Source organism: Arvicola amphibius, chromosome 8 (genome assembly GCF_903992535.2).
Source record: "Arvicola amphibius chromosome 8, mArvAmp1.2, whole genome shotgun sequence".
Classification (NCBI taxonomy): Eukaryota; Metazoa; Chordata; class Mammalia; order Rodentia; family Cricetidae; genus Arvicola; species Arvicola amphibius.
In genome coordinates, this window is record NC_052054.1 from 65,521,067 (window position 1) to 65,546,502 (window position 25,436).

The 25,436-nt window shown below is 40.1% G+C and overlaps 1 protein-coding gene across 3 annotated transcripts; it reads right to left on the minus strand.

Moving 5' to 3' along the window:
• Positions 1 to 18,796: 18,796 nt before the first annotated feature.
• LOC119821047 (leukocyte immunoglobulin-like receptor subfamily A member 5) lies at positions 18,797 to 23,765 on the minus strand. Of its 3 annotated transcripts, none has more exons than XM_038339866.1 (5): positions 23,640 to 23,765; positions 23,443 to 23,478; positions 22,998 to 23,282; positions 22,564 to 22,862; positions 18,797 to 19,798 (listed from the first exon to the last, which is right to left on the minus strand). In XM_038339866.1, the coding sequence occupies exons 1-5, from the start codon at positions 23,671 to 23,673 to the stop codon at positions 19,772 to 19,774; spliced, it is 681 nt and encodes a 226-aa protein (XP_038195794.1). In that variant the 5' UTR covers positions 23,674 to 23,765; the 3' UTR covers positions 18,797 to 19,771. The 3 variants fall into 3 exon arrangements, with proteins under 3 accessions (XP_038195794.1, XP_038195792.1, XP_038195793.1); XM_038339864.1 differs by having other exon boundaries at positions 22,560 to 22,862; XM_038339865.1 differs by having other exon boundaries at positions 22,560 to 22,862; positions 23,443 to 23,564; positions 23,640 to 23,739.
• Between the last annotated feature and the right edge of the window lie 1,671 nt (positions 23,766 to 25,436).

Sequence of the window (25,436 nt, forward strand, 5' to 3'; positions counted from 1 at the left end):
GCCCACCCTCTGAGACGGTGGGGCTGGTCTAATGGGAGCTCACCAAGGCCAGCTGGACTGAGAATGAAAAAGCATGGGATCAAACCAGACTCTCTGAACGTGGCGGACAACGAGGGCTGACTGTGAAGCCAAGGACAATGGTACTGGGTTTTGATCCTACTGCAAGTACTGGCTTTGGGGGAGCCTAGTCTGTTTAGATGCGCATCTTCCTGGACCTGGATGGAGGGGGTTGGACCGTGGACTTCGCGCAGGGAAGAGAAACCTGACTGCTCCTTGGACTAGAGAGGGAGGGGGAGGGGAGTGGAGGGAGGGGCAAGGAAATAGGAGGTGGGGAGGCGGTGGAAATTTTTAATAATAATTATAAAAAAGAAAATAGAACATGGCAATTTCTCAGCATTTAAATCAACAATGTTTTATCTTCAGTCTTTCCAGTTTTTCCTTTAGAATGTTTCTTTGAGGAGGTCTGGAAGACTGGGGAAGATTGCACCATTGTTAACTGCACTTACTGCTCTTGCAGAGGAACTGGGATTAGTTTCTAGTACCCCGATAGAACTGGAGTTACAGGTTGTGAGCCACCATGACCTCTTCTGGACTCTTAGAGCAACTCTATGCACACACAGAGACAGTCACACACAATAGGCATAACAAAATTGAAATCATCTTTAATTTAATTTTCAGTCATTCTTTGGAAATTTCATACATGCAAATAATTTCTCTTGGCAATATCTATCCCTATTTTCTCTGTACAACTACTCCTCTACCCCACCCCCACACATCTCTTTTCTTCCAACTTCATGTCCTCTGAGTACAGATATTGTTTCCCATGTGCACATGTGTGGGGGCCTATTAACTTAAGTATGGGCACCAAAATTCACATCTCTGAAAAAAAACTGACTCTTGCTTCCACAGCAGCTATCAACTGCCAATAGCTCCTCAGTTGTAGGTGGAACCTCAGCAACACATCTCCTAGTCATACTGAAATATTAAAGACGTTTGATCCTGAAAATGTTTTTAAATAATTAATTAAGTAATTTGGCACATGAAAATTACATGTATATATCATAGCCTAAGTGATGGTCATGCACCGTGGAATAGCCAACTATATTAATAACCAAATATTAATCATGTTATTTCACAATTTTGAAGGTAGAACACTTATAGCCGCTGTGGTGGTTTGAATAAGAACGACTCCCATATCCTCATAGATTTGAACGCTTGATCATTGCGGAATGGTTTAAATTGACAGGGATTAGGAAATGTGGCCTTACTGGAGTAGGTGTGTCACTGGAGGTTAGGTCTTTGAGGTTTCATGGACCCGAGCCAGGTCTAAGGTCTCTTCCTGATGCCTGCTAATCTGGATGGAAACTCTCTGTTACCTCTCTAGCACCATGCCTGCCTGCATGCCACCATCCCTACCATAATAAGAATGGACTAAAATCTCTAAAATCATAAACAAGTTCCAACTTAATGATTTCCTTTATAAGACTTACCTTAGAAATGGTGTCTCTACAACAGAACACTGACTGAGACATCTACCTTTAGTGATTTTTCATGGCTACATTTTTTGTCTTTTCCCTCTTCAAAATTGCAAAGAGTGGTCTCTGCTTAGGTATGTACTCCATTTTTATTGTATTATTTGTTTTTTGATGAACAATTTCTTGAGTTCTTTGTATATTTTGGAGATGAGACCTCTGTCTCATGTAGGGTTGGTGAAGATATTTTCCCACTCTGTAGGCTGCCATTTTGTCTTGTTCACCATGCCCTTTGCCTTACAAAAGCTTTTCAGTTTCAGGCAGTCCCATTTATTCATTGTTTCTCTCAGTGTCTGTGCTACTTTAAGAAGTCGTCTCCTGTGCCAATGTGTTCAAGTGTACTTCCTATTTTCTCTTCTATGAGACTGAGTGTGCCTGGCTTTATGTTGAGATTTTGGGTCAATTTCGATGTGAATTTTCTAAATGGTGATAGACATGGGTCTATTTTCATTCTGCTACATGTTGATATCCAGTTATGCCAATATCATTTGTCAAATATGCTTTCTTTATTCCATTTGATACTTTTTGCTTATATGTCAAAAATCAAGTGCTTGTAGGTGTGTGGATTGATATCTGGGTTTTCAATTCTGTTCCATTTGTCCTCCTGTCTGATTTTATGCCAATACCAGGCTGTTTTCAGTACTGTGGCTCTGTAGCAGAGTTTGAAGTCAGGGATAGAGATGCCTCCAGAGCAGATCTAAACACATAACTCTCAACAGAGGATTCTAAAATGGCTTAAAGATACTTAATGAAATGCTCAACATCCTTAGTCATCAGAGAAATGTAAATCAAAACAACTATAAGATTCCATCTTATACCTGTAAGAATGGCCAAGATCAAAAACACAGATGCCAACTTATGCAGGAGAGGTTGTGGGGTAAAGAGAACACTTGCATTGTTAGTGGTAGTGCAAATTAGTATAGCCCCTTTGCATATCAGTATGGAAATTTTTCAGAAAAATAAGAAACAGCCTTCCACAAGACCCAGCAATACCACTTTGGGATATATATCCAAAAGTTGTTCAATCATACCACAAGGACATGTGCTCAACTATGTTAATAGCAGCATTATTTTTCATAGCCTGAATCTAGACACAACAAAGAATGGATAAGGAAAATGTGGTACATTTACACAATGAAGTACAACACAGCAGAAAAAAATGACATCTTGAAATTCTCAGGCAAATGGATGGAGCTAAAAAATGCCATTTTGAATGAGGTAACTCAGACCCAGAAGGACAGTTATCATATGTACTCTCTCATAAGTGGTTCTTAAACATAAAGCAAAGATTACCAACCTACAAATCACAATCCCAGAAAACCTAGACAACAATGAGGACCCTAAGAGAAACATACATGGATCTAATCTACATGGGAAGTAGTAAAAGACAAGATCTCTGGAATAAATTGGGAGCATGGGGACCTTTGGAGAGGGTTGGAGGAGAGGGGAGAGGCAGGAAGGGCAGCAAAGAAAAATGTATAGCTCAATAAAATCAACAAAAAATAAACTAAAAAAATTGCAGAGTGCTGTTATGAACATAACGAGTGACTCTAGCACACCTGTGTAAGCTGAAAATGGGGGCTGACTGAAAAGCCATTGATAAAAGCACTGGGACTTGTTTTTATGGCATGTTCTGGCTTTTTGGGACCCTAGTCTATATGGATGCACAGCTCCCTAGGCCTGGATGTAGGGGGGAAGGCCTTGGACTTCCCACAGGGCAGGGTTCCCTGCCCTCTCTCAAGCAGGGAGGGAGAGGGAGCAGGGGGTGTGGGGGAGTGGGAAGGGATTGGGAAGAGGGAAGGAAGCGTAAATATTTGAAGGGAAAATAAAAAAAAAGAATTCTGATATTCCTTGTTCTTTATATTCAATACTCAGATTAACAGATGGTACAGACTCCCTAAGTACTTGATTTTCTTTTTATGAAACAATTGTTTTGAATTATGTATTTGTGTATGTATCTGCTAAGGCCAGAGGAGTCACATTCTCTGGAACTAGAGTTACAGGCAGTTGCGAGAAACCTGATGTAGGTGCCTATAAACAAAAACAAACTTCCTGTGCAAGAGGAGTGTGCACCACACAAAAGCTCTATAAAAAAAAGAAGCAGACTCACCCAGGAAGAGTAGAAGACTGGAAATAATCAAACTGAGGGCTGAAATCAACAAAATAGAAACACAGAAAACAATCCAAAGAATCAATGAAACAAAGAGCTGATTCTTTGAGAAAATCAACAAGATTGACAAACCCCTACCCAAACTAATCAAAAGGCAGAGAGGGAACACTCAAATTAACAAGATCAGAAATTAAAAGAGGAACATAACAACACACACTGAAGAAATTCAGAGAATAATTAGGTCTTACTACATAAGACTGTATGCAACAAAATTGGAAAGTACTATATACCAAAATTAAACCAAAACCAGGTGAACAATTTATATAGACCTATACCTATAAGTCACAAAGAAATAAAAGCTGTCATCACCCCCCCAAGAAAATCCCAGGGCCAGGTGGTTTTAGTGCAGAATTCTACCAGAACTTCCAAGAAGAGCTAATACCTATACTTCTTAATGTGTTCCACATAATAGAAACAGAAGAGTCATTGCCAAACTCTTTTTATGAAACTACAGTGACCCTGATACCAAAATCACATCTGGGTACAAGAGACCACTTTGTAGCGGCATAAACGAATGACAAACAGAATTAACCAGGCTAAATATTCAGCTTTAATAAAAAGATGAAAAAGGGGAAACTTACAAAACCAGAGTTCCAGCGAAGAGCAGGAAACCAAGAGACCCAAAACAAACAAACAGGGATCTTTTAAAGGTATTTTGAGCCCCGGAGGGGTCACACCCCTCAGACAAGGGAGTGGTCAGATCCCCCATCATCTCCCCCTTTTGTCTAAATAAGACAGATTTAAAACCAAATACAACTATATACAATGGGAACAGATAATAAATATAAAATTACAAGCAGCAAACAATATTAAGCAAGAAACATATAACAAAAGTTTTACTAAGCATCCTACTTCAAGGAGTCTAAATAATATAGAGGGTAGCTACAATTATCTAGTCTTCAACCCCATCAAAGATCTGAGAAGGGAAGTAATATTACTTAAGCAACCAGGAAGTACAAACGAGAAACTTCCAAAATGTGCAACAGAAGACAAAGACAACTGACTACCTGGGCAATCACCCAAAATCTCGTTTTGCAATGTTGAGGCAACCAACTTTGGCTAAGGCCTAACACAACTGACATAACATTTTTCAAAGGCAAGGAACTTTTTGTAGAACTATCCTACCCTTTCCTGGCAAGATAAGACAATCCTGTTTTATTCTCTGTAGCTTTGGAACCTGTACTAGAACTAGCTCTTGTAGACCAGCATGGCCTCAAACTCACAGAAATCTGCCTGCCTCTGCCTCCCGAGTGCTGGTATTAAAGGCATGTGCCACCATGGCCCAGTAATTTCTTGTATCTTCATAGGCATTTTGTTGAATATATCTTCTGTGCCTTTGAACTGATATTCTCCTTCTATAATAATAATAAACCTATTATTCTTAGGTTTGATCTTTTCATGGTGTCCCAGATTTCCTGGATGTCTTGTGCTATGATTTTGCTTACTTTAATGTTTTCTTTGACTGATGAATATATTTCCTCTATTATATCTTCAATGCCAGAGCTTCTCTCGTCCATCCCTTGCATTCTGTTTGTTTTGCTTGCATGTGTAGTTCCTGTTTGTTTACCCAGATTTTCCATTTCCAGAATTCCCTCAGTTTGTGTTTTCTTTATTGCTTCTATTTCAGTTTTCAAGTCTTGAACTGTTTCCTTAACCTGTTTGGTTGTTTTTCTTGGCTTTTGTTAAGGTATTTATTGATTTCTTCCAATTTTTTGTTTGCCTTTAAGAGAATTGTTCGTTTCTTCTTTAAGGGCTTCTATCATCTTCATAAAGTTTGGGTTATTTTTTGTTGTTTATTTTGTTTGTTTTTTGAGACAGGGTTTCTCTGTAGCTTGGGAGCCTGTCCTGGAACTAGCTCTTGTAGACCAGGCTGGCCTCAAACTCACAGAGATCCACCTGCCTCTGCTTGCTGAGTGCTGGAATTAAAGGCATGTGCTACCACCACCTGGCCTTAAAGTTATTTTTAAGGTCGTTTTTTTCTGCTTCTTCCATGTTGGGATGCTCAGGTCTTGCTGTTGTAGAACAGCTAGGTTCTGGTGGTGCCATACTGCTCTTAGTGTTGTTGAATGTCTTCTTACACTGGCATCTAACCACCTCTTCCTCCAGTTGGTGCAGGTGGTGCCTATGTCTCTGAGGGCCATCCTTCAGTGATTGCTGCAGGCAGTATCTGTGCTTCTCGGGGCCACTGAGGCCACAGTGAATGGCTGGTTGGGGGGGCAAAGTGGGGCTTTTAGATTACAGGGTCTGATGGGGTGGAATGGCCTGCCTGCAGAGTGGCTAGTGGAGCCGTGATGGGTGGGGGAGGGGCACGGGGTTTACCCTGGGGCCTAGGGTCTATAGACTGAGCCGTCCAGATGGTAAGATTAACATAGTAAAAATGGCAATCTTACCAAAAGCAATCTACAGATTCAATGCAATGCCCATCAAAATTCCAACACAATTCTTCACAGACCTTGAAAGAACAATATGCAACTTCATATGGAAAAACAAAAAACACAGAATAGCTAAAACAATCCTATACAATAAAGGAACTTCTAGAGGCATCACTATCCCTGACTTCAAGCTCTACTATTGAGCTATAATAATACAAACAGCTTGGTATTGGCATCAAAACATACATGTGGATCAATGGAATCAAATTGAAGACCCGGATATGAATCCACACACCTATGAACACCTTATTTTTGACAAAGAAGTCAAAATTGTACAATAGAAAAAAGAAAGCATCTTGAACAAATGGTGCTGTTATAATTGGATGTCAACACGTGGAAGACAACAAATAGATCCATATGTATCACCCTGAACAAAACTCATTTTCAAGTGGATCTAAGGCTTCAACATAAATCTGATGATGCTGAACATGATAGAAGAGAAATTAGCAAGTAGCCTTGAACACATAGGCACAGGAAACCACTTCCCAAATATAACACTAGTAGCACAGACACTGAGAGCAACAATTAATAAATGGGACCTCCTGGAACTAAAAAGCTTATGAAAGGCAAAGACATGGTAAATAAGACAGAACAACAGCCTATAGAATGGGAAAAGATCTTTAACTCCACGTCTGACAGAGAGCTGATCTCCAAAATATATAAAGAACTCAGGAAAATAGACATCAAAATATCAAATAATGCAATTTAAAAATGGGGTACAGATCTAAACAGAATTATTAACAGAGGAATCTCAAATAACTGAAAGACATGTAGAGAATTTCTCACCATCCTTAGTCATCAGGGAAATGCAAATTAAATGACGTCTTAGACCTGTCAGAATGGCTAGGATCAAAAACACTGAGGGCAGCTTATGTAGGAGAGGATGTGGAGTAAGGGGAACAGTTCTCCACTCCTGGTGGGAGTGCAAACTTTTACATTCACTCTGGAAATCAGTATGGCAAGTTTTGAAAAAAAATGGGAATCAATCTAACTCAAGACCTAGTGATACCACTCTTTGATATATACCCAAAGGATTCTCAATCTTATCATTAGGACACTTGATCAACTATGTTCACATCAGCATTGTTCATAATAGCCAGAACATGGAAGCAAGCCAGATGCCCCTCATCTGAAAAATGGATAAAGAAAATGTGGTATTACTCAGTGGGAAAAAAAACAATAACATCTTGAAATTTTCAGGCAAATGGATGGAACTACATAAAATCATCCTGAGTGAGTTAACCCAGACTCAGACAAACACGGTCTGCACTCACTCATAAGTGGATGCTAGATGTAAAGGAAAGGATAAGAGACTACAGTCCGCAGATCCAGAAAAGCTAGGTAACAAGGAGGACCCTAGAGGGATGCATGGATCACCCTGGGAAGAGGAAAATTATAAGATCTCCTGGATAATTGCGGGTGGGGTCTGGTAGAGGGGAGGGGAGATGAAAACATGAGGGAATAGGATGGTTGAGTTGGGGGGAGAGATGGAGTTGGAAAGCAATGAAAGTGATATCATGATAGAGGGAGCCATTATTGGGTTAGGGAGAAACTTAGTGCTAGGGAAATACCCAGGAATTGACAAGGATGACCCCAACCAGGACACCTAGCAATAGTGCAGTGGGTGCCTGTACTAGCCTTCACCCAATACCAGATTGGTAAATACTCTTTCCTCATAGAGCCTTCATCTAGTAAGTGGATGCTGAGATCCATAGCCAAGCACCTGGCCAACCTCCAGAAGTCCATTCAAAGAGAGGAAGGAGTGATTATATCAGCAGGGGTGAGTTGGGGTGGAGGGGTGACTGGGGAGCCAAGATCACCACAGGGAAAGCTACAGAGACAGCTAAAGCAAGCTCTTGGGAACTCACAAACTCTAGACCCACAGCTGTGGAGCCTTCATGGAACTGAATATAGTGGTATATTATTTGTGTTTTAATAAACAAAGCTTGCCTGAAGATCAGAGAGCAAAGTAGCCACACTAGTCAGCCATACAGATCAGGCAGTGGTGGTACACACCTTTAATCCCAGCAGCCACAGTAGTTAGCCACAGAGGCCCGGCAGTAGTGGTGCACGCCTTTAATCCCAGCATTAAAGAAGAATGTAAAACAGGAGGAGACAGGTCTCAATCCTCAGTCTGAGGATTCATGAAGACAGGATCTCACCCATTTCGGTGTGAGGTAGAGGTAAAAGCCAGTGGCTGGATGCTTTGCTTTTCTGATCTTCAGCTTGAATCCGAATGTCTGTTCTCTGGGATTTTATTATCCATGATACAACTGAACTAGGCCCTCTGCATGTGGGAAACAGTGGTGTTTGAGGGGCCCCTGGTAGTTAGGCCAGGATTTATCCCTGGTGAATGAGCTGCCTTTTTGTAGCCCATTCCCTATGGTGGAATGCCTTGCTCAATCTTGATACAGGGAGGAGGGCCTTGATCCTGCCTCAACATAATGTGCCAGGCTTTGTTGACTCCCCATGGGAGGCCTTACCCTTTTGGAGGAGTAGATAGTGGGTTGGTTGGGGTGTTGGACTGAGGAGGAGTCACCCCAAGAGACCATCCTTCACACCACAGCTGATGCAAAAGCATGAGGATTTTATTAATTCTGTCATGACAGGGTCCCTCAGCATTCAGGAAGCCGAGAGATCTCGAATAGCTGGTACAGGCTACTTTTAAAGGAGAAGGCCACAGAAGCAAGGGGGTTGTTCTTTGACTATTATGATTGGCTTATTCAAAAGGGCTGTTACCAATAATTGGCTGGAGAGCTGTTGCCAGATCAGATGAGGTAAGAGGTCATTTTTGACCCCGTTTCCCAGGGACTGAATCAAAACATATGTGTATGAGTAATTGTTCAGGAACTGAGTCAACATCTTAAAGGTTATCTTGTCCCAATTTCTGGAGAACATATATGCATGTGTAGCTGTTAGGTCCTTGGTTCCCAGGGGAGGAGGGGAAGCACTAAGGCACGGAGGCTGAGAGGGTTCAGAATTGTCAGAAATGGCTTCAGAATTGTCTTAAAGTTTTACAGGGGGAGGCAGTGGGGGAGCAGGAGGAGGGGTAAGAGGGGAACTGTGGTTGATATGTAGGATGAATAAAAAAAATTTAAAAACATTTTCCTATTTCACAGAGTCAATCCCAGGTATTAGAAAAATTGTTATCACAGACCCTGCAGCTTTTCCAGAGGTCTGACTGGTCCTAGGTTCCCAAGTAAGACACCACCCACTGTCCACTAACACTCCTTAAAACCCACCCAACAGCACCCCTCCCCTTGGTACCATACTCTGGCCCACAGCTCAGTCAGCTTTGCCAGAGGCCAGGCTGGTCCTAGGGACCCTAGGAAAAACACCTACTACCTGCTAACACTCCTCTAAGCCCACTGAACAACTTAAGATGGCACCCCACACCTGGGCTTCATACTCCTGCATACAACTTTGGAAGAAAACTTAGCCTATACTAGAGGCCATGCCAGATTTAGGGACCCAAAGCCAGAAGACCAGAGAGGAAACAGAAACCAAGGAGTAAAACATTCATTCAACAATGACAAATACAGGAATCAATACCAGACCTATAATCACCCCAAATTCAGGCACCTAAATGCCAGTGTAATAACAAAATCAACAATAGGAAGGGCAATATGGCACCACCAGCACCCATCTACCCTGTCACAGGAAGACCTTAACATCCAATGCAGCTGAAGCACCAGAAAACAACCATAAAATGACTTTATGAAGATGATAGAGGTCCTTAAAGAGGAAATTTTTCAAAAATCTGTTAAAGAAATTGAGCAAAAGACAGAAAATTGAAGGAAATAAATAAATCCCTTTTTTAAAAAAGCCAAGAACAAACAAATAGGTGAAAGAAATAGTTCAACATAGTAAAATGGAAATAGAAGCAATAAAGAAAACACAAACAGGGAATTCTAGAATTACAAAATCTCAATAAGTGAATTGGAACTGCAGAGGCAAGCATTACCAACAGTAGAAGAGATGGAAAAGAGAATCTCAGGCATTTCAGATATGATAGAGGAAATAGAATCATTGGTCAAAGAAAATGTTAAATCTAAAAAGAATTCCTAACACAAAACATCCAGGAAATCTCACGCCTTTAATCCTAGCACAAGGGAGGTGGAAAGAGAAATGATATGGCTGAGCAAAGAGAGCAATATAAGGTGAGGGGAGGAGCAGGATCTTGGAGCATTCAGCCTGAAGTTTCATGGAGTTAGGATTTTGCTCACTTTGCTCTGAGGACTCACTAGAGGTAAAAGGTCTCTAGTGGCTGGCTCCTTTACTTCTCTGATCTTTCAGCATTTACCCCAATATCTTACTCTGGGCTCTTGTTATTAAGATCAATTAGAATTCATGCTATACCCACAAAACTCACATCAGCAAAACCCAAAGAAGTGAAACACACACACACACACACACACGCACACACACAATCACCACCACCATCACCACCAACAAAAATAACAGAAATTAACAATCACTGGTCATTAATATCTCTCAATCTCAATTCAATAAGACATAGGCTAAAAATGCATATAAAAATAGGATTCCATCCTTCTGCTGCATACAAAACCACACCTCAACATCAAATATAGACATTACCTCAGACTAAAGCATTAGAAAAAGATTTTACCATCAAATGAACCAAAGAAGCAAGCTGGTCTAGCTATCTTAATATCTAACAAAATAGACTTCAAACCAAAATCAATCAAAAGAGATGGAAAAGAACATTTCACACTCATCAAAGGAAAAATCCACCAAGATGATATCTCAGTTCTGAACCTCTATACCCCAAATGTGAGAGCACACACATTTATAAAAGAAAGATTAGTATTCATATGGAAAAGAAAAAAAAAACAGGAGAGCCAAAAGAACCCTGCACAATAAAGGAACTTCTGGAGGCATCACAATCCCTGACTTCAAACTCTACTACAGAGCTACAGTACTAAAAACAGCCTGGTATTGGCATAAGAACAGACAGGAGGACCAATGGAACTGAATAGAAGACCTGGATATTAATCCACACACCTTTGAACACCTGGTTTTTGACAAAGAAGGAAAAATATTAAATGTAAATAAGAAAGCATATTTAACAAGTGGTGCCGACATAACTGGATATCAACATTTAGAAGGATGAAAATAGACCCATATCTATCCCCATACACAAAACGGAAGTCCAAATGGATCAAAGACCTCAACATAAAGCCAGCCACACTGAACCATACAGAAGAGAAAGAAGGAAATACACTTGAATGCATTGGCACAGGAGACCACTTCCTAAATATAACCCCAGTAACACAGACACTGAGAGAAACAATTAATAAATGGGACCTCCTGAAACTGAACAGCTTCTGTAAAGCAAAGGGCATGGTCAACAAGACAAAATGACAGCCTACAGAATGGGAAAAGATCTTCACTAACCCAACATCAGACAGAGGTCTGATCTCCAAAATATACAAAGAACTCAAGAAATTGGTCATCCAAAGAACAAATAACCCAATAAAAAATGGAGTACAGACCTAAATAGAGAACTCTCAATAGAGGAATCTAAAATGATTGAAAGACACTTAAAGAAATATTCAACATCCTTAGTCATCAGAGAAATGCAAATCAAAATGATTCTGCGATTCTATCTTACACCTGTAAGAATGGCCAAGATCAAAAACTCTGATGAAAACTTATGCTGGAGAGGTTGTGGAGAAAAGGGAACTCTTCTGCATTGCTGGTAGAAATGCAAGCTGGGACAGCCCTTTTGGATGTCAGTGTGACAGTTTCTCAGAAAATTAGGAAACAACCTTCAATTCAAGACACATGGGATAAATTTTACTAATTATTTTTTATATTTTATATTTTTATTAGATTTATTCATTTTATTTTATGTGTGTCTTGTTTACATGTAAGTATGTACACCATGGGCAAGCCTGAGGTTACCTTTTATTTTCTGTGTAATTCTGCATGGGTTAGAATAATATTTACCTTTAAACTGTCTTTAAAATTTATATAAGTTAGAATAATTTATTTTTTCTCTAAAGAGATTTAGAGTTTTTTCCCACAGTCCTTCAAGTGAGGCAAGCTAGGAACTGGCTTTCCAGAGTAAGATATTACAAACAAATGATGAAAAACTATGATAATTATGTAACCCATGAGAGTATATTGAGGATATGTTGGCAATGTCATGGTTATGTAGCTCCAAGTAATCATCTTCTCAATTTTATCTGATTTGGAATGTGTCTGTGTGACATTCTTGGGACACCTAGCTTTTGGCTGATCCAATAAGCAAACCACTAACAGAATTGAGTTGAGGTCACTGTGATTTTGTCAGAGATATAATGCCTTATTCCCTTCTAGGTAGCTGCATGCAAGTCTAGGAGAGGAAGTTAAGAAGGTTGAAGGTTTAATGCATTTATGCTGGGGACCTCTGGGCTCCATGAGGGCTTACTGCATTATAGGGGTCTAGTTTATGCCTCTCACTGGTAAAGTAAGTGGGTGCTATTTTAATACCTTGATGACATAATATGAAAACTTATGCATTTTCAATAACCAGAGGGCCTAGGTACTAAAAGAAGTTCTTTATCACTACTGTATGACCAGGGTCAGCTGACCTAAAATGTTATTTTATCTTATCTCATCTTTAAAAAGAAGGATGTTCACATATTCTACATAATTTATTCTCTGGGAAACACACATTCGTACATACGAACTTAAACAGGGCTTATGTCTGGCATGGCTTTCTGTACAAATCAAGAGATAGATAGAGTATTAATAAAATTGTTAGCCCTGCATCCATCTCAGGGACTGTGTGGAATGCACAACAGCAATGGAAGGAGCCTATAGGTACTGAATGTGTCAACCACTGCTCAGGTGCTGGAGAAAATGGCACAAGGATAACTGCAGTGCCAGAGAAAGGTGGAGCCAGTCTAAACCGGTTTGAACCGGTCTAAGCTGGTTTGAACCGGTCAGAACCAGGCTGAACAGTTATAAGCTGGTATAAACCAGTTTGAACTGGGCTGAACCAGTTTGAGCCAGCCTAAACCGGTTTAATCTGGGTTAAGCAGGTCTTTTTTCCAGTTTGAACCAGTTTGAATGGGTCTGAATCAGTCTGAACTGGACTGAACCAGTTTAATCTGGTTTGAACCAGTCTGAACCAGTTTAATCCGATTTGAACCAGTCTGAACCGGTCCGAACCAGTTTCAACTGGTCTGTCAACCGGTCTGAACCAGTCTAATCTGGTTTGAACGGGTCCGAACCAGTTTCAACCAGTCTGAACCAGTCTGAACCAGTTTAATCTGGTTTAAACCGGTCTAAACCGGTTCAAATCTGTCTGAACCCGTTTAATCCGGTTTGACCCGGTCTGAACCAGGTTAATTTGGTCTGAACCGGTCTGAACCAGTTTAATCCGGTCTGAACTGGTTCAATCTGGTTTGAACCGGTTTGATCTGGTTTGAACCGGTCTGAACCGTTATGAACCGGTCTGAACCAGTTCAATCCAGTTTGTACCAGTCTGAACCTGTTTAATCCGGTTTGAACTGGTCTGAACAGTCAACTATTGAACCACACCTGGGTCAAGGAAGAAATAAAGTAAGAAATTAAAGTCTTTATTGAATTTAATGAAAACAAAGACACAACATACTCAAACCTATGGGACACAATGAAAGCAGTGCTAAGAGGAAAGTTCATAGCACTAAGTGCCCACTTAAAGAAAACTGAGAAAGCACTCACTGGTGACTTAACAGTACAGCTGAAACCTCTAGAAAAAAAGAAGCAAATTCACCCAGGAGGAGGAGAAGACAGGAAATAATCAAACTGAGGGCTGAAATCAACTAAATAGAAACACAGAAAACAATCCAAAGAATCAATGAAACAGAAAGCTGGTTCTTTGAGAAAGTCAACAAGATTGACAAACCTTTATCCGAACTAATCAAAAGGCAGAGAGGGAACACGCAATTTAACAAGATCAGAAATGAAAAGTGGACATAACCACAGACACAGTTGAAATTCAGAGAATCATTAGATCTTACTATAAAAGGCTGTTTGCCACAAAATTGAAAAATGTGAAAGAAATGGACACTTTTTTAAGATAAGTACCATATACCAAAATTAAATCAAGACAGGTGAACAGTTTAAATAGACCTGTAAGTCACGAGGAATTTGAAGCCATTATCAGAAACCTCCCTACCAAAAAAAAGCCCTGGACCAGATGGTTTCAATGCACAATTCTAAGGGGAGCTACTACCTATACTCCTTAATGTGTTTCACAAAATAGAAACAGAAGAGTCATTGCCAAACTCCTTTGATGAAGCTACAGTCACCCTGAAACCAAAACCACACAAAGATTTTACCAAGAAAGAGAATTACAGACCAATCTCACTCATGAACATCAATGCAAAAATTCTCAATAAAATACTGGTAAACCGAATCCAAGAACACATCCAAAAAATTATACATTATGATCAAGTAGGCTTCATCCCAGAGAGTCAGGGCTGGTTCAACATACGAAAATCTATCATTGTAAACCATCATATAAATAAACTGAAGGAAAAAACCATATGTTCATTTCATTAGATGCTGAAAAAGCATTTGACAAAATTCAACACCACTTTATGATAAAGATCTTGGAGGGATTAGGGATACAGAGGTCATTCCTAAATACAATAAAAGCAATATACAGCCAGCCGACAGCTAACCATAAATTAAATTGAGAGAAACTCAAAGCCATCCAACTAAAATCAGGAACAAGACAAGGCTGTCCACTCTCTCCATACCTCTTCAATATAGTGCTTGAAATTCTAGCAATATCAATAAGACAGCATAAAGAGATCAAGGGGATTCAAATTGGAAAAGAAGAAGTCAAACATTCGTTATTTACATATGATATGATAGTGTACATAAACGACCCCAAAAACTCCACCAAAGAACTCCTACAGCTGATAAACACCTTTAGTAATGTGGCAGGATATAAGATCAACTCCAAAAAAATCAGTTTCCCTCCTATACACAAAGGATAAGGAAGCAGAGAGGGAAATCAGAGAAGTATCACCTTTCATGATAGCCACAAATAGCATAAAATATCTTGGAGTAACTCTAACCAAAGAAGTGAAAGATCTATTTGACAAGAACTTTAAGATCTTGATGAAAGAACCTGAAGAGGATACCAGAAAATGGAAGGATCTCCCATACTCTTGGATTGGGAGAATCAACATAGTAAAAATGGCAGTTCTACCAAAAGCAATGTATAGATTCCATGCAGTCCCCATCAAAATCCCAACAAAATTCTTCACAGACCTTGAGAGAACAATAATTAACTTTATATGGAAAAACAAAAAACCCAGAATAGCCAAAACAATCCTATACAATAAAGGTACTTCCAGAGGCATTACCATCCCTGACTTCAAACTCTATTACAGAGCTACAGTAATGAAAACAGCTTGGTATTGGCACAAAAACAGAGATGTTGACCAATGGAATTGAATAGAAGACCTGGATATTAACCTGCAAACCTATGAACATCCGATTTTTGAAAAAGGAGCTAAAAGTATACAATGGAAGAAAGAAAGCATCTTCAACAAATGGCAGTGGCATTAACTGGATGTCAACCTGTAGAAGAATGAAAATAGATCCATATCTATCACCATGCACAAAACTCAAGTTCAAATGGATTCAAGACCTCAATATTATTCTGACTACACTGAACCTGATAGAAGAGAAAGTGGGAAGTAGTCTACAACATATGGGCACAGGTGACTACTTCCTACATATAACCCCTGTAGCACAGACAATAAGGGCAACATTGAATAAATGGGACCTCCTCAAACTGAGAAGCTTCTGTATTGCAAAGGACACTGTCATTAACACAAAAAGGCAACCTACTGATTGGGAGAAAATCTTCACCAAACCCGCAACAGACAAAGGTCTGGTTTCTAAAATATATGAAGAACTCAAGAAACTAGACTTTAAAATGCTAATTAATCCAATTAAAAATGGGGTACTGAACTAAACAGAGAATTCTCAACAGAAGAAATCCAAATGGCCAAAAGACACTTAAGATCATGCTCAACCTCCTTAGTGATTAGGGAAATGCAAATCAAAACAACTTTGAGATACCATCTTACACCTGTCAGAATGGCTAAAATCAAAAACACCAATGATAGTCTTTGCTGGAGAGGTTGTGGAATAAGCGGAACACTCATCCATTGCTGGTGAGAATGCAAACTTGTGCAACCACTTTGGAAATCAGTGTGGCAGTTTTTCAGGAAATTTGGGATCAACCTACCTCAGGATCCAGCAATATCACTCTTGGGAATATACCTCTGAGATGCTCTATCATACTACAAAAGGATATGTTCAACTATGTTCATAGCAGCATTATTTGTAATATTCAGAACCTGGAAATAACCTAGATGCTCCTCAATGGAAGAGTGGATAAAGAAAGTGTGAAATATGTACACATTAGAGTATTACTCAGTGGTAAAAAACAATGACATCTTGAATTTTGCAAGCAATTGGATGGGAATAGAAAACACTATCCTGTGTGAGGTAATCCAGACCCAAAAATATGAATATGGTGTGTGCTCACTCATCAGTGGATTCTAGCCATAAATAAAGAACATTGAGCCTACAATTCCTAATTATAGAGAAGCTAAATAAGGAGGTGAACCCAAAGAAAAACATAGTTATCCTCCTGGATATTGGAATGAGACAAGATTGCCAGGCAAAAATTGGAAACTTGGGGGTGGGGTGGGGTAAGGGGAGTTTGGGAGAAAAAAGTGAGAAGGGGAGGATGGGGAGAGCTTGGGGGAATGGGACGATTGGGATGGAAGAAGGGTGGATATGAGAGCAGGGAAGTATATATCTTAATTAAGGGAGCCATTTTTGGGTTGGCAAGAGACTTGACTCTAGAGTTGTTCCCAGGTGTCCATGGAGATGTCGCCAGCTAGTTCCTTGGGCAGCTAAGGAGAGGTAGCCTGAAATGGCCCTATCCTATAGCCATACTGATGAATATCATGCATATCACCATAGAACCTTCATCTGGCAACGGATGAAGCTAGAGACAGAGACCCACATTGGAGCACTGGACTGAGCTCCCAAGATCCAAATGAAGAGCAGAAGGAGGGAGAACATGAACAAGGAAGTCAGGACCGCGGAGGGTGTGCCCACCCACTGAGATGGTGAGGCTGATCTAATGGGAGCTCACCAAAGCCAACTGGACTGGGACTGATGGAGCATATGATCAAACTGGACTCTCTAAATGTGGCGGACAATGAGGGCTGACTGAGAAGCCAAGGACAATGGCACTGGGTTTTGATCCTACTCCATGTATTGGCTTTGTGGGAACCTAGTCTGTTTGGATTCTCACCTTCGTAGACCTGGATGTAGCGGGGAGGACCTTGGACTTCCCACAGGGCAGGGAACCCTGACTGCTCTTTGGTCTGGAGAGGGAGGGGGTGGGGGAGGGGAAGGGAAGGGAAATGGGAGGAGGGGTGGAAATTTTTAATTAAAAATAAATGAATAAGTAAAAAAAAGAATATGAGAAGACATTGAAGAGCATTCGCCCCAGAGGTTCTGCTACAGAGGCGGGGATGACACTGGAAGAATTTGATCTGGAGGGGTAGAAAGACAGGTATGAATCAGCCTTCAGCATAATTGTTGTCTTGGAAGGCAAATAAAGGTCCTTGGATTAATAAGGAGTGCCTGCTGGCATTGGAGACTGGGACAAATCAATGAGTGGAGGAAGGGTAGTTAGAATGGGAAGTTCTGTAGGATCCACTGAAGATAGAAGCAGCACACAGTAAAGTCTGCCACAGGTATTCTGCAGAAGAGCTGGGAATGAGACTAGGAACTGGATCTAGGAGAGTAAAAGGAGGAGAGATCTGCAGGCAGCCTACCTGATTTTCTCACAGGAATGCCTTCTGGGCTAACAGGGGTGCCTGTTATAGTTAGGGACTGAAAGTTGGGGGAAAAACATGTGGGATTCATAAGAGATGTAGGCAAAGAGTGAGAAATGCTGAAACCAGTTCTCTATTGCAAAGTCAGGGATGAGATTGAGGGATTGCATTTGGAGGAGAGTAGAGAGTGGTGAAAAACTAGGGTTGACTTGCCTGTTTCCCTGGCCTATTTAAATGTTGTGTTCACAGGGATGCTGTCCATTAACTTTTAATTTAGTTTCAGACAAGTTCTTAGGGCAAGAGCAGAAGACAGACATATCATTTGCCAAAATATCACAGGGATGGCCTCTAACTGGGTTGCTGTTAAAGTCCTTGCTTTCCTCTGAAACATCTCAAGCAAGGTCTCTCTCCATAGTCTTGCTTGCTTTTAGTACTGTCTTCCAGGGTTCCCACTAGGATAGCCAATTAAGCCCTGCTTTCAGCTTTCAACCTTATTTCTGTTCCAAAATCATGAAATCTTCCACATTCCCCTAAAAAGGCAGCATGCTCAGGCTTGTCACAACAATATCCCACTCCTGGTACTGACTTCTTTATAATTTACTTTTCTATTGCTATGACAAAACACCATAACTAAAGTACATTATAGAATAAGTAGTTTATTTGCATTTAAAGTTCCAGAGGATTAGTCCATGATGGCAGAGTGAAGACATGGCAGCAGGAAAAGAAAGCTGACAGCTTACATCTTGAATTACAAGAACAAGAGGAAAGAGTTGTTTTGTGGTAAGACTTGTCCTGGGAAATACAGCATACATGTATACTCTCTCTCTCTCTCAATAGGGAGTCAATGACAGACAAAAGTATGGATACCACTAAAGTCCAATTTGGTGAACCAATGGGTTTTATTGAGGTAATTTACAAGAGCAGAAATAATGCCACCATGGGCGACAACTCACAAAGGACACATTTCAGAGCTTTCAGGCAAGCTAAACATATTGGAGAGTGTCTTTTCCAGGTGATTTCAGTCTAAACCTCTTCTAGGCAGCTCAGTTGTTTCTTTATTTTTCCAGGAAGTAGATCTGGTCTCGGATTCTTCTTTGCAGCTTACCTTGTCTAAGAGTAACTCACAACAGCTCTTCTTGTTAACTCTTAGGAAAAAAAGAACCTATTAAATCTTGTTAGTTTCAGAGCCTCTCTGGGATTATTTTGAGTTGTTTGCCTTCTGGCTTAAGAAGATTCCCTGCAGAGTGGAATATTTCAATCTTGTCGAAAATGAGCACACAAGAGTGAGCTAGAAATGATGAGCTTTAAGGCTCCAAAGCCTAACCCAGTTACACAATTCTTCTGACAAGACCACATGGCCTAAGTCTCTCCAAACAGCATCGCCAGATGAGGACCAAGCATTCAAATGCCTGAGACTTCGAAGGCCATCTCCTTCAAGCCACCACACTGTTCTAACTTAATGGGTGTAGAGTCCTCGTCACAGATCTCTTTGACATTTTCCCTGCACCCAAATAAGTTGTTTTCTTTGGGGTATGCAACAGTGCTCAAACACTTGTACCACAAATTTACTTCCATGATTTCCTCTACTTGTTGGATTCCTCTTTAAGCCTCTACCACATTAAGAGATAGATGCACCATTCTCTCTGGTTCACCTCCATCCTGAATCTTGATGACTTCTCTGACTGTTTTGTGCCTCAAAAAGTAGAATCCCAAGAACCACCAGAACCAAGCCAGCCACAGCCATCCTGATGAGATTCTCTACTGTATGGTCTTGTGAGTGTGAATCTGGGAATTTGGACAAACAGGACAATAAAATCAGTACAGTTCCTAATTGAAAAGCAAATGAAATAAACACCTATAGCAATAAGAGAAAATAATGTACAGAACTCAATAGCTTTTACTGTATATTTATTATTTAGTCAATATAAGGCAATGAAAATACTTATGTTCTAGTTATTAAATTAATTTAATAATCCATTGAGATTTACATGATTATATCCAACTTTTTTCAACAATGTTAAATATTTTATACATTATTAATATACACCGATATTTATTAGTAATATGAGGCATAGACTGAGAACATAGTTCAGTCATGAAAGTGATTATTGCACAGTCATGAAAAGTAGACTACTTGTGGTTCAAGGTTTAAGTAGAGAGAGCAGTTGGCAAAGAATATTTAAGTAGAGTGAATAGTTGGCAAAGAGGTTAATCAAAACTAAGGACATATTTTGAAATCCTAATGAAATTCACTAGTTTGTATATATTTAAAAGGGAGTTAAAACAGAAGCATCCTGTGTGGGTTGACAATGTTGCTTCCAGAAAGTATTGGTTAATAAGTGAAAATATTATTGCCAGGTACAGAATACTTCCTTATGTGTTATTCATCAGGGACACCCAAGAAGTACTCAAAACAATACAAGAGTTATTTGCTCTTAGTTGTCTATTATAACTAGATTGTATTTGCCTCTTGCTAAAGATACCACTAATTTGTGTGGCAGTACAAATAGAATGCAACCTCAAACTGACTATGAAGTTCTCTCCCTTAGATACTTCCATAAAGTGTTATGCAGGCTTCAGGGTAAGAAACAACATGAATGGTCTATTTTATCTAGTTCTGAACCCTGCATGTTATAATAGTCATCTTTGGTAAAACTGCTTACTGGTATTGACATAAGGCCTGATCCATGAGAAGGATTCTATGCATTGTGCTGTAAACATGGACAAAGGCCCATGGCTAGGGAGAACATAAGCCCTAGGTGTGGGGAACTCACACTTATTTTGCTAAATGGTCATACTGTCAAACTACATTCTAAGTGTATATATTCATATGCACATCTTTGTGCTACTCTCAACTCTGGTAAGAAACACATCTTTCTTCAGAGGGTAGTGATAAATGTAGAGATGCCTAGCTGTTCAAAGTGTCTATTTTAACTGTGAGTGCTCAGCTCTGGATTAGACATTCATATCAACTCCTCACAGCCAACCCTCAGGGAGCATCATGGAAGAGGGGATGGAAGGAATATAAGAACCAGAAGACATGGAAGATGGCTGTGAAATGTTGATTCTGGTATTGCATGAACTGTTGGATGTATCAACTCCGAGAAACTCTAGTTCCATAACTAAGACCTGTAAAAACTTAATCTAGTTAAAAATCTAGCCTATATGGGGAAGGGACCCTCAAAGCTTCATCCCTATCTGAGGATCTGTGAGCATTGTGAACATCTGTGGCTGCTGGGGTGAGAGAGTCAATCTCCTTTGTAAATGTGAACACTGACAGGTTGACCAAACCCTAGTGGATGACCCACACAATACACATAGAGGAGATTAATAATAAGATTTTAAAGAGGATCTGAAATTAAAAGGATGATGAGATGGAGAAACTAGGGAGAGTTGGAGGGAGGTAGTAGTAGTAGAAGAATATGATTAAAATACATTTTATAAATGCATAAAAATTTCAAGATTAAACAAGACTTACACGAGATCAAGCCAGTCAAAACTCTGGCACCGATGGGTAGACCATATCTAAGTCTCTTGCCTTACTACTGATGATTTATTGACAGTTGGTAGGTGATAGGGGAGGGAGAACATTCTCCTTTGAATATATAGCCAGTAGTAGACTTTTCCATGCTTTCATGGACCCACACCTATGCACATATGGGCATCATTAACTGAACTAGGAGACTGTAAAAGAGATGTCAAATCAGGAGAGGGGTGTATGAGGAGAGTTGGAAGGGCAAAGTATGTGAGTAAATATGATCACATTTCACCTTTTACATGTATGAAAATAGAAAAATGTTGTACATATGGGTGAGTTCCTGTCTTTAAAATGCAGGTGTATTTTTCTGTCTTTTTTATATAACTCCACACTAGATATGCCTCCTCTGCCTATAGTTCTCACTCATTTACACTTACAAAACTCATGTATTTCAGCCTTTCATCTTTTCTGGGACCTCACCCTTCAAACTTGTGGTGACCACTCAGGCTCCCCAGCATGGTCTTTGTAGAATATGAGTCTCTTAAAGGACCAAGGATCCTCACCTGTGTTTAGGATATTCAAAGGCCATTTGTAAATGGCAACATGGAGAACACAGTATATATGTAGCTTGTATACTGACAAATGTAGGAGCTGCTTACAGGGACCAATGTGACATCAGCCTGAGAGAGTTAAGCCTGGGATCCAGGTCAGGTCAGGATGGGATGTAGTGCTTCCCTTCATCGGATACAACAAATCTATTATAGTGAGCATCACCATGACATTGGAGGGTCATAGTCTCTCTAAGTACCTAGACATGGTCCTGCTGGATCAAAACAGAGGAGTTCCTAGATGGTCTCAGAGAAAACATGGGGCAGGTACTAATGGCATAGCTCATGCCAAACACCTTACACTCTCACCCATGTTTTCTTGCAGGTCTTGCTGTTTCTCTACATCAAGACCCCTAAGCATCCCTCAACTGTTTTTCAGCTATATTGTACTCCTCTAGAACAGAGCTCATGCAAAGAATTTATGGGCTTCAAATAAATGTCAAAGATAAGATTGCTTTACCTACAAGGAGGAGTTGCAGGGTCTCACTGGGCATTGACCACATCTGGGGTGTTCTCTCATAATAGCCATAGCATCTGAAGGCCCATCTGTGTTTAGAAGTCACTGGCCCCACAGGAAACAAGGCCATAAAATGTCCGTTGGGTTGTTTCTGGGAATTCTGAGTCCAGGACACATTCTGTTCTCCTTCCTTGGTAAGGATGTATCTTCCATATCCCTGATGTGAGCTACACTGGAGGGTGACATTCCCTCCTGAGGTCACCAGGGAGTTTGGCAGGGCTGAGATGTTGGGTTTGCTGTAGAATCCTAAAAGAGAAGACAGGCAAGTTGACTGGGAAATGCCTTCAACATTATCTAAAGACTGGGCTGTGAGATTTCCTGAGAGCAAATTCCCTTACTCAGGGCATAACCTGAATTTGGGACCCTTGAGAGTGCTCTTACCTGTGACCACAAGCTCTAGGATGTCACTGCATTCTGACAAGCCAGAAGGGCTGAAATAGCAGCAGTAGTATAGTCCTGCATTATATTCTGTGATAAATGGAATGGAAAAGTTGGCTTTGTTCCCAGGCTCCAGTGAGGTCTGTATCTTCAAGTGTTTTAAATGTTCCTTTTTATATAGATTGTACTTCTGGGCTTCCTCAGTTCCAAAACAGAAGATATCAACAGACAGTCCCTTGGTGACCAGAGAGTCTGGTTCAGCCCAGATGGTGGGTTTGTGCAATTTTTCTGTAAGAAAATGAAATGCTGTATCTCAGGGTATTCCTTTCCTATATTCTACCTCTAAGCTCCACTATCCTTGAAGCATTCCCCAAATCAACCCACATTTGTTTTTGTCATCCAATTCCCATGTGGAAACAGCATTTGACAAGTGGGGAGAATGACTCACCTGCCACCACCATGCTCCTGGGTTCCAGACTCAGCCCTGAAAGAGATTTCTCTGTGAGATTTTCTCCCTGAAGTTTGAGGAAATCCTCTCCTCTTCAAAGCCACTCAAGACCACTGGGTCTCCTGATAAGTCAGAGATTGGTTATAGCCTGAAGTCCCTCCCAGACGTGGGTGATCCCTCCATTCTTCAAATCTCACCAAGATGAAAGAACACTGTAAAAGTGAAGATCATGATGTCTCCTTCCAGGAGTCCCAGCTGTGCAGACGAATGAAACTGCAGTGACTGTCAGGACAGAACAACACAGAAGGTGACCACTAAGTCACTGTGCTCTCAATAGTAGGCTGTCACATCAAGAAGAGGAAGTCGGAAGTCCTATGCAACTGGCTCACTGGTGTAATGCTTACCTAACAAGAGGAAAGCCCTGAATTGCATATACAGCATTGGAAATAAAAATAAGAGGAAGTGTCCTCCTTAAGAGTGAGTATGCTATTTTCACAAGACTATGGATAAGTGGGGTGTAATGTCTATTGATGGCACTAGAGAGAGTAACAGGGCCTTAACTAGCTCCAGTTCTCTTCCTCTCTAATTCCAGCAAATAGTTTCAAATATACCTCATCTCTTCCTCAGAAATAACTCCCAGGTAATTGTGACTGAGGACTAAAAGCCTCCACATGGGATTTTCTCTCCATCCTGTCCATATCTACAATATCATGAAACCTTTACTCTCCTCATTCATATTTCTAACTCTGAATATGTGTTTGGGGAATGTACAAACTAATATTTCTGGGTGAGTTAGAAGCAGGATACCAAACACCTATATTTGTGGCTCATGAGAAGCTGATTTTGAGATTATTATAGGATTTTTACATGCTAGATTGTGTTATCTCTCCCAAATGCCTTGTAAATGTAACAATTGCTCTTCTGCTATCCATATAATCAACCACTTTCCCCTTCACCATCATTATATGAATGTCAGTACCAGACATGAGAGTCCTTGCTGATACCTACAAGTTCTTTTTTTGGACTCACAGATCTCATAAGGATTTAGATAGGCAGTGTAAATGTTGGGAAACCTTCTATAGCTTTCTATAGTACAAGGAGACAGGAAAAAAGAGAAGTTAACACTTACTAAATATTTAAATGAAGTTAGTCCTTGGGCTGCTACACCGTTGGTAAAGGGAGGAACCCAGACATGAACAGATATCAAAAATAACTTCAGTATGATTACACAGTAAAGAGGAACATCAATTGTTTTGAGAAGTGAAACTTATACAGCATTTAGGGGACCCATCTTACTCTTGAAAATGTACATGTTATGAAGTTTCATAGTTAAGGAAATAGAAAATAAATATTAAAGTTTTATGAGTTTTTTGAGACTTTTGTACAATGTTTTCATTTTATCCACCCCTCCCCACTCTTCTTAGATCCCTACATGATCAACTTTGTGTTCTTTTTGGTTTTGTTTTGTTTTAAAATCCATCAAGTCCAATTTAGTCTTGGATATGTGGTCCTCCAATGAAGAATGGTTGATGTACCAGAGACCACATATTTTTACCCTTTCTCCACAGCTATCAGTTACCAATATCTCAATAGATGTGGATGGAAATTTGCATCATTCTCACATCTCTATGCTGGATTTTGTCTAGTTTGATCTTGCACAGTTCTTATACATATAGTCTCAATTGCTGTCATTTTGTGTGGTCATGCTGTTTCCATGTAGATAGCCACAATCTCTGAGTCTTACAATTTTCTACTCTCTTCTTCCATATCTATCTCTGAACCTTGGTAGGAAAGCGATGTGATATAAATGGGCCATTTACAGCTGAGCATTCCTCAGTCTCTTATCTTCTGAACCTTGACCAGTTGTGGATTTCCATGCTAACAATCATCCACTGCATAAATAATCTTTTCTGATGAGGATTTAGAGATACATTAATCTGTTGTATAACAATAAGTCATTAAAATTCAGCTTATATTTGTACTCCCACCAGCAA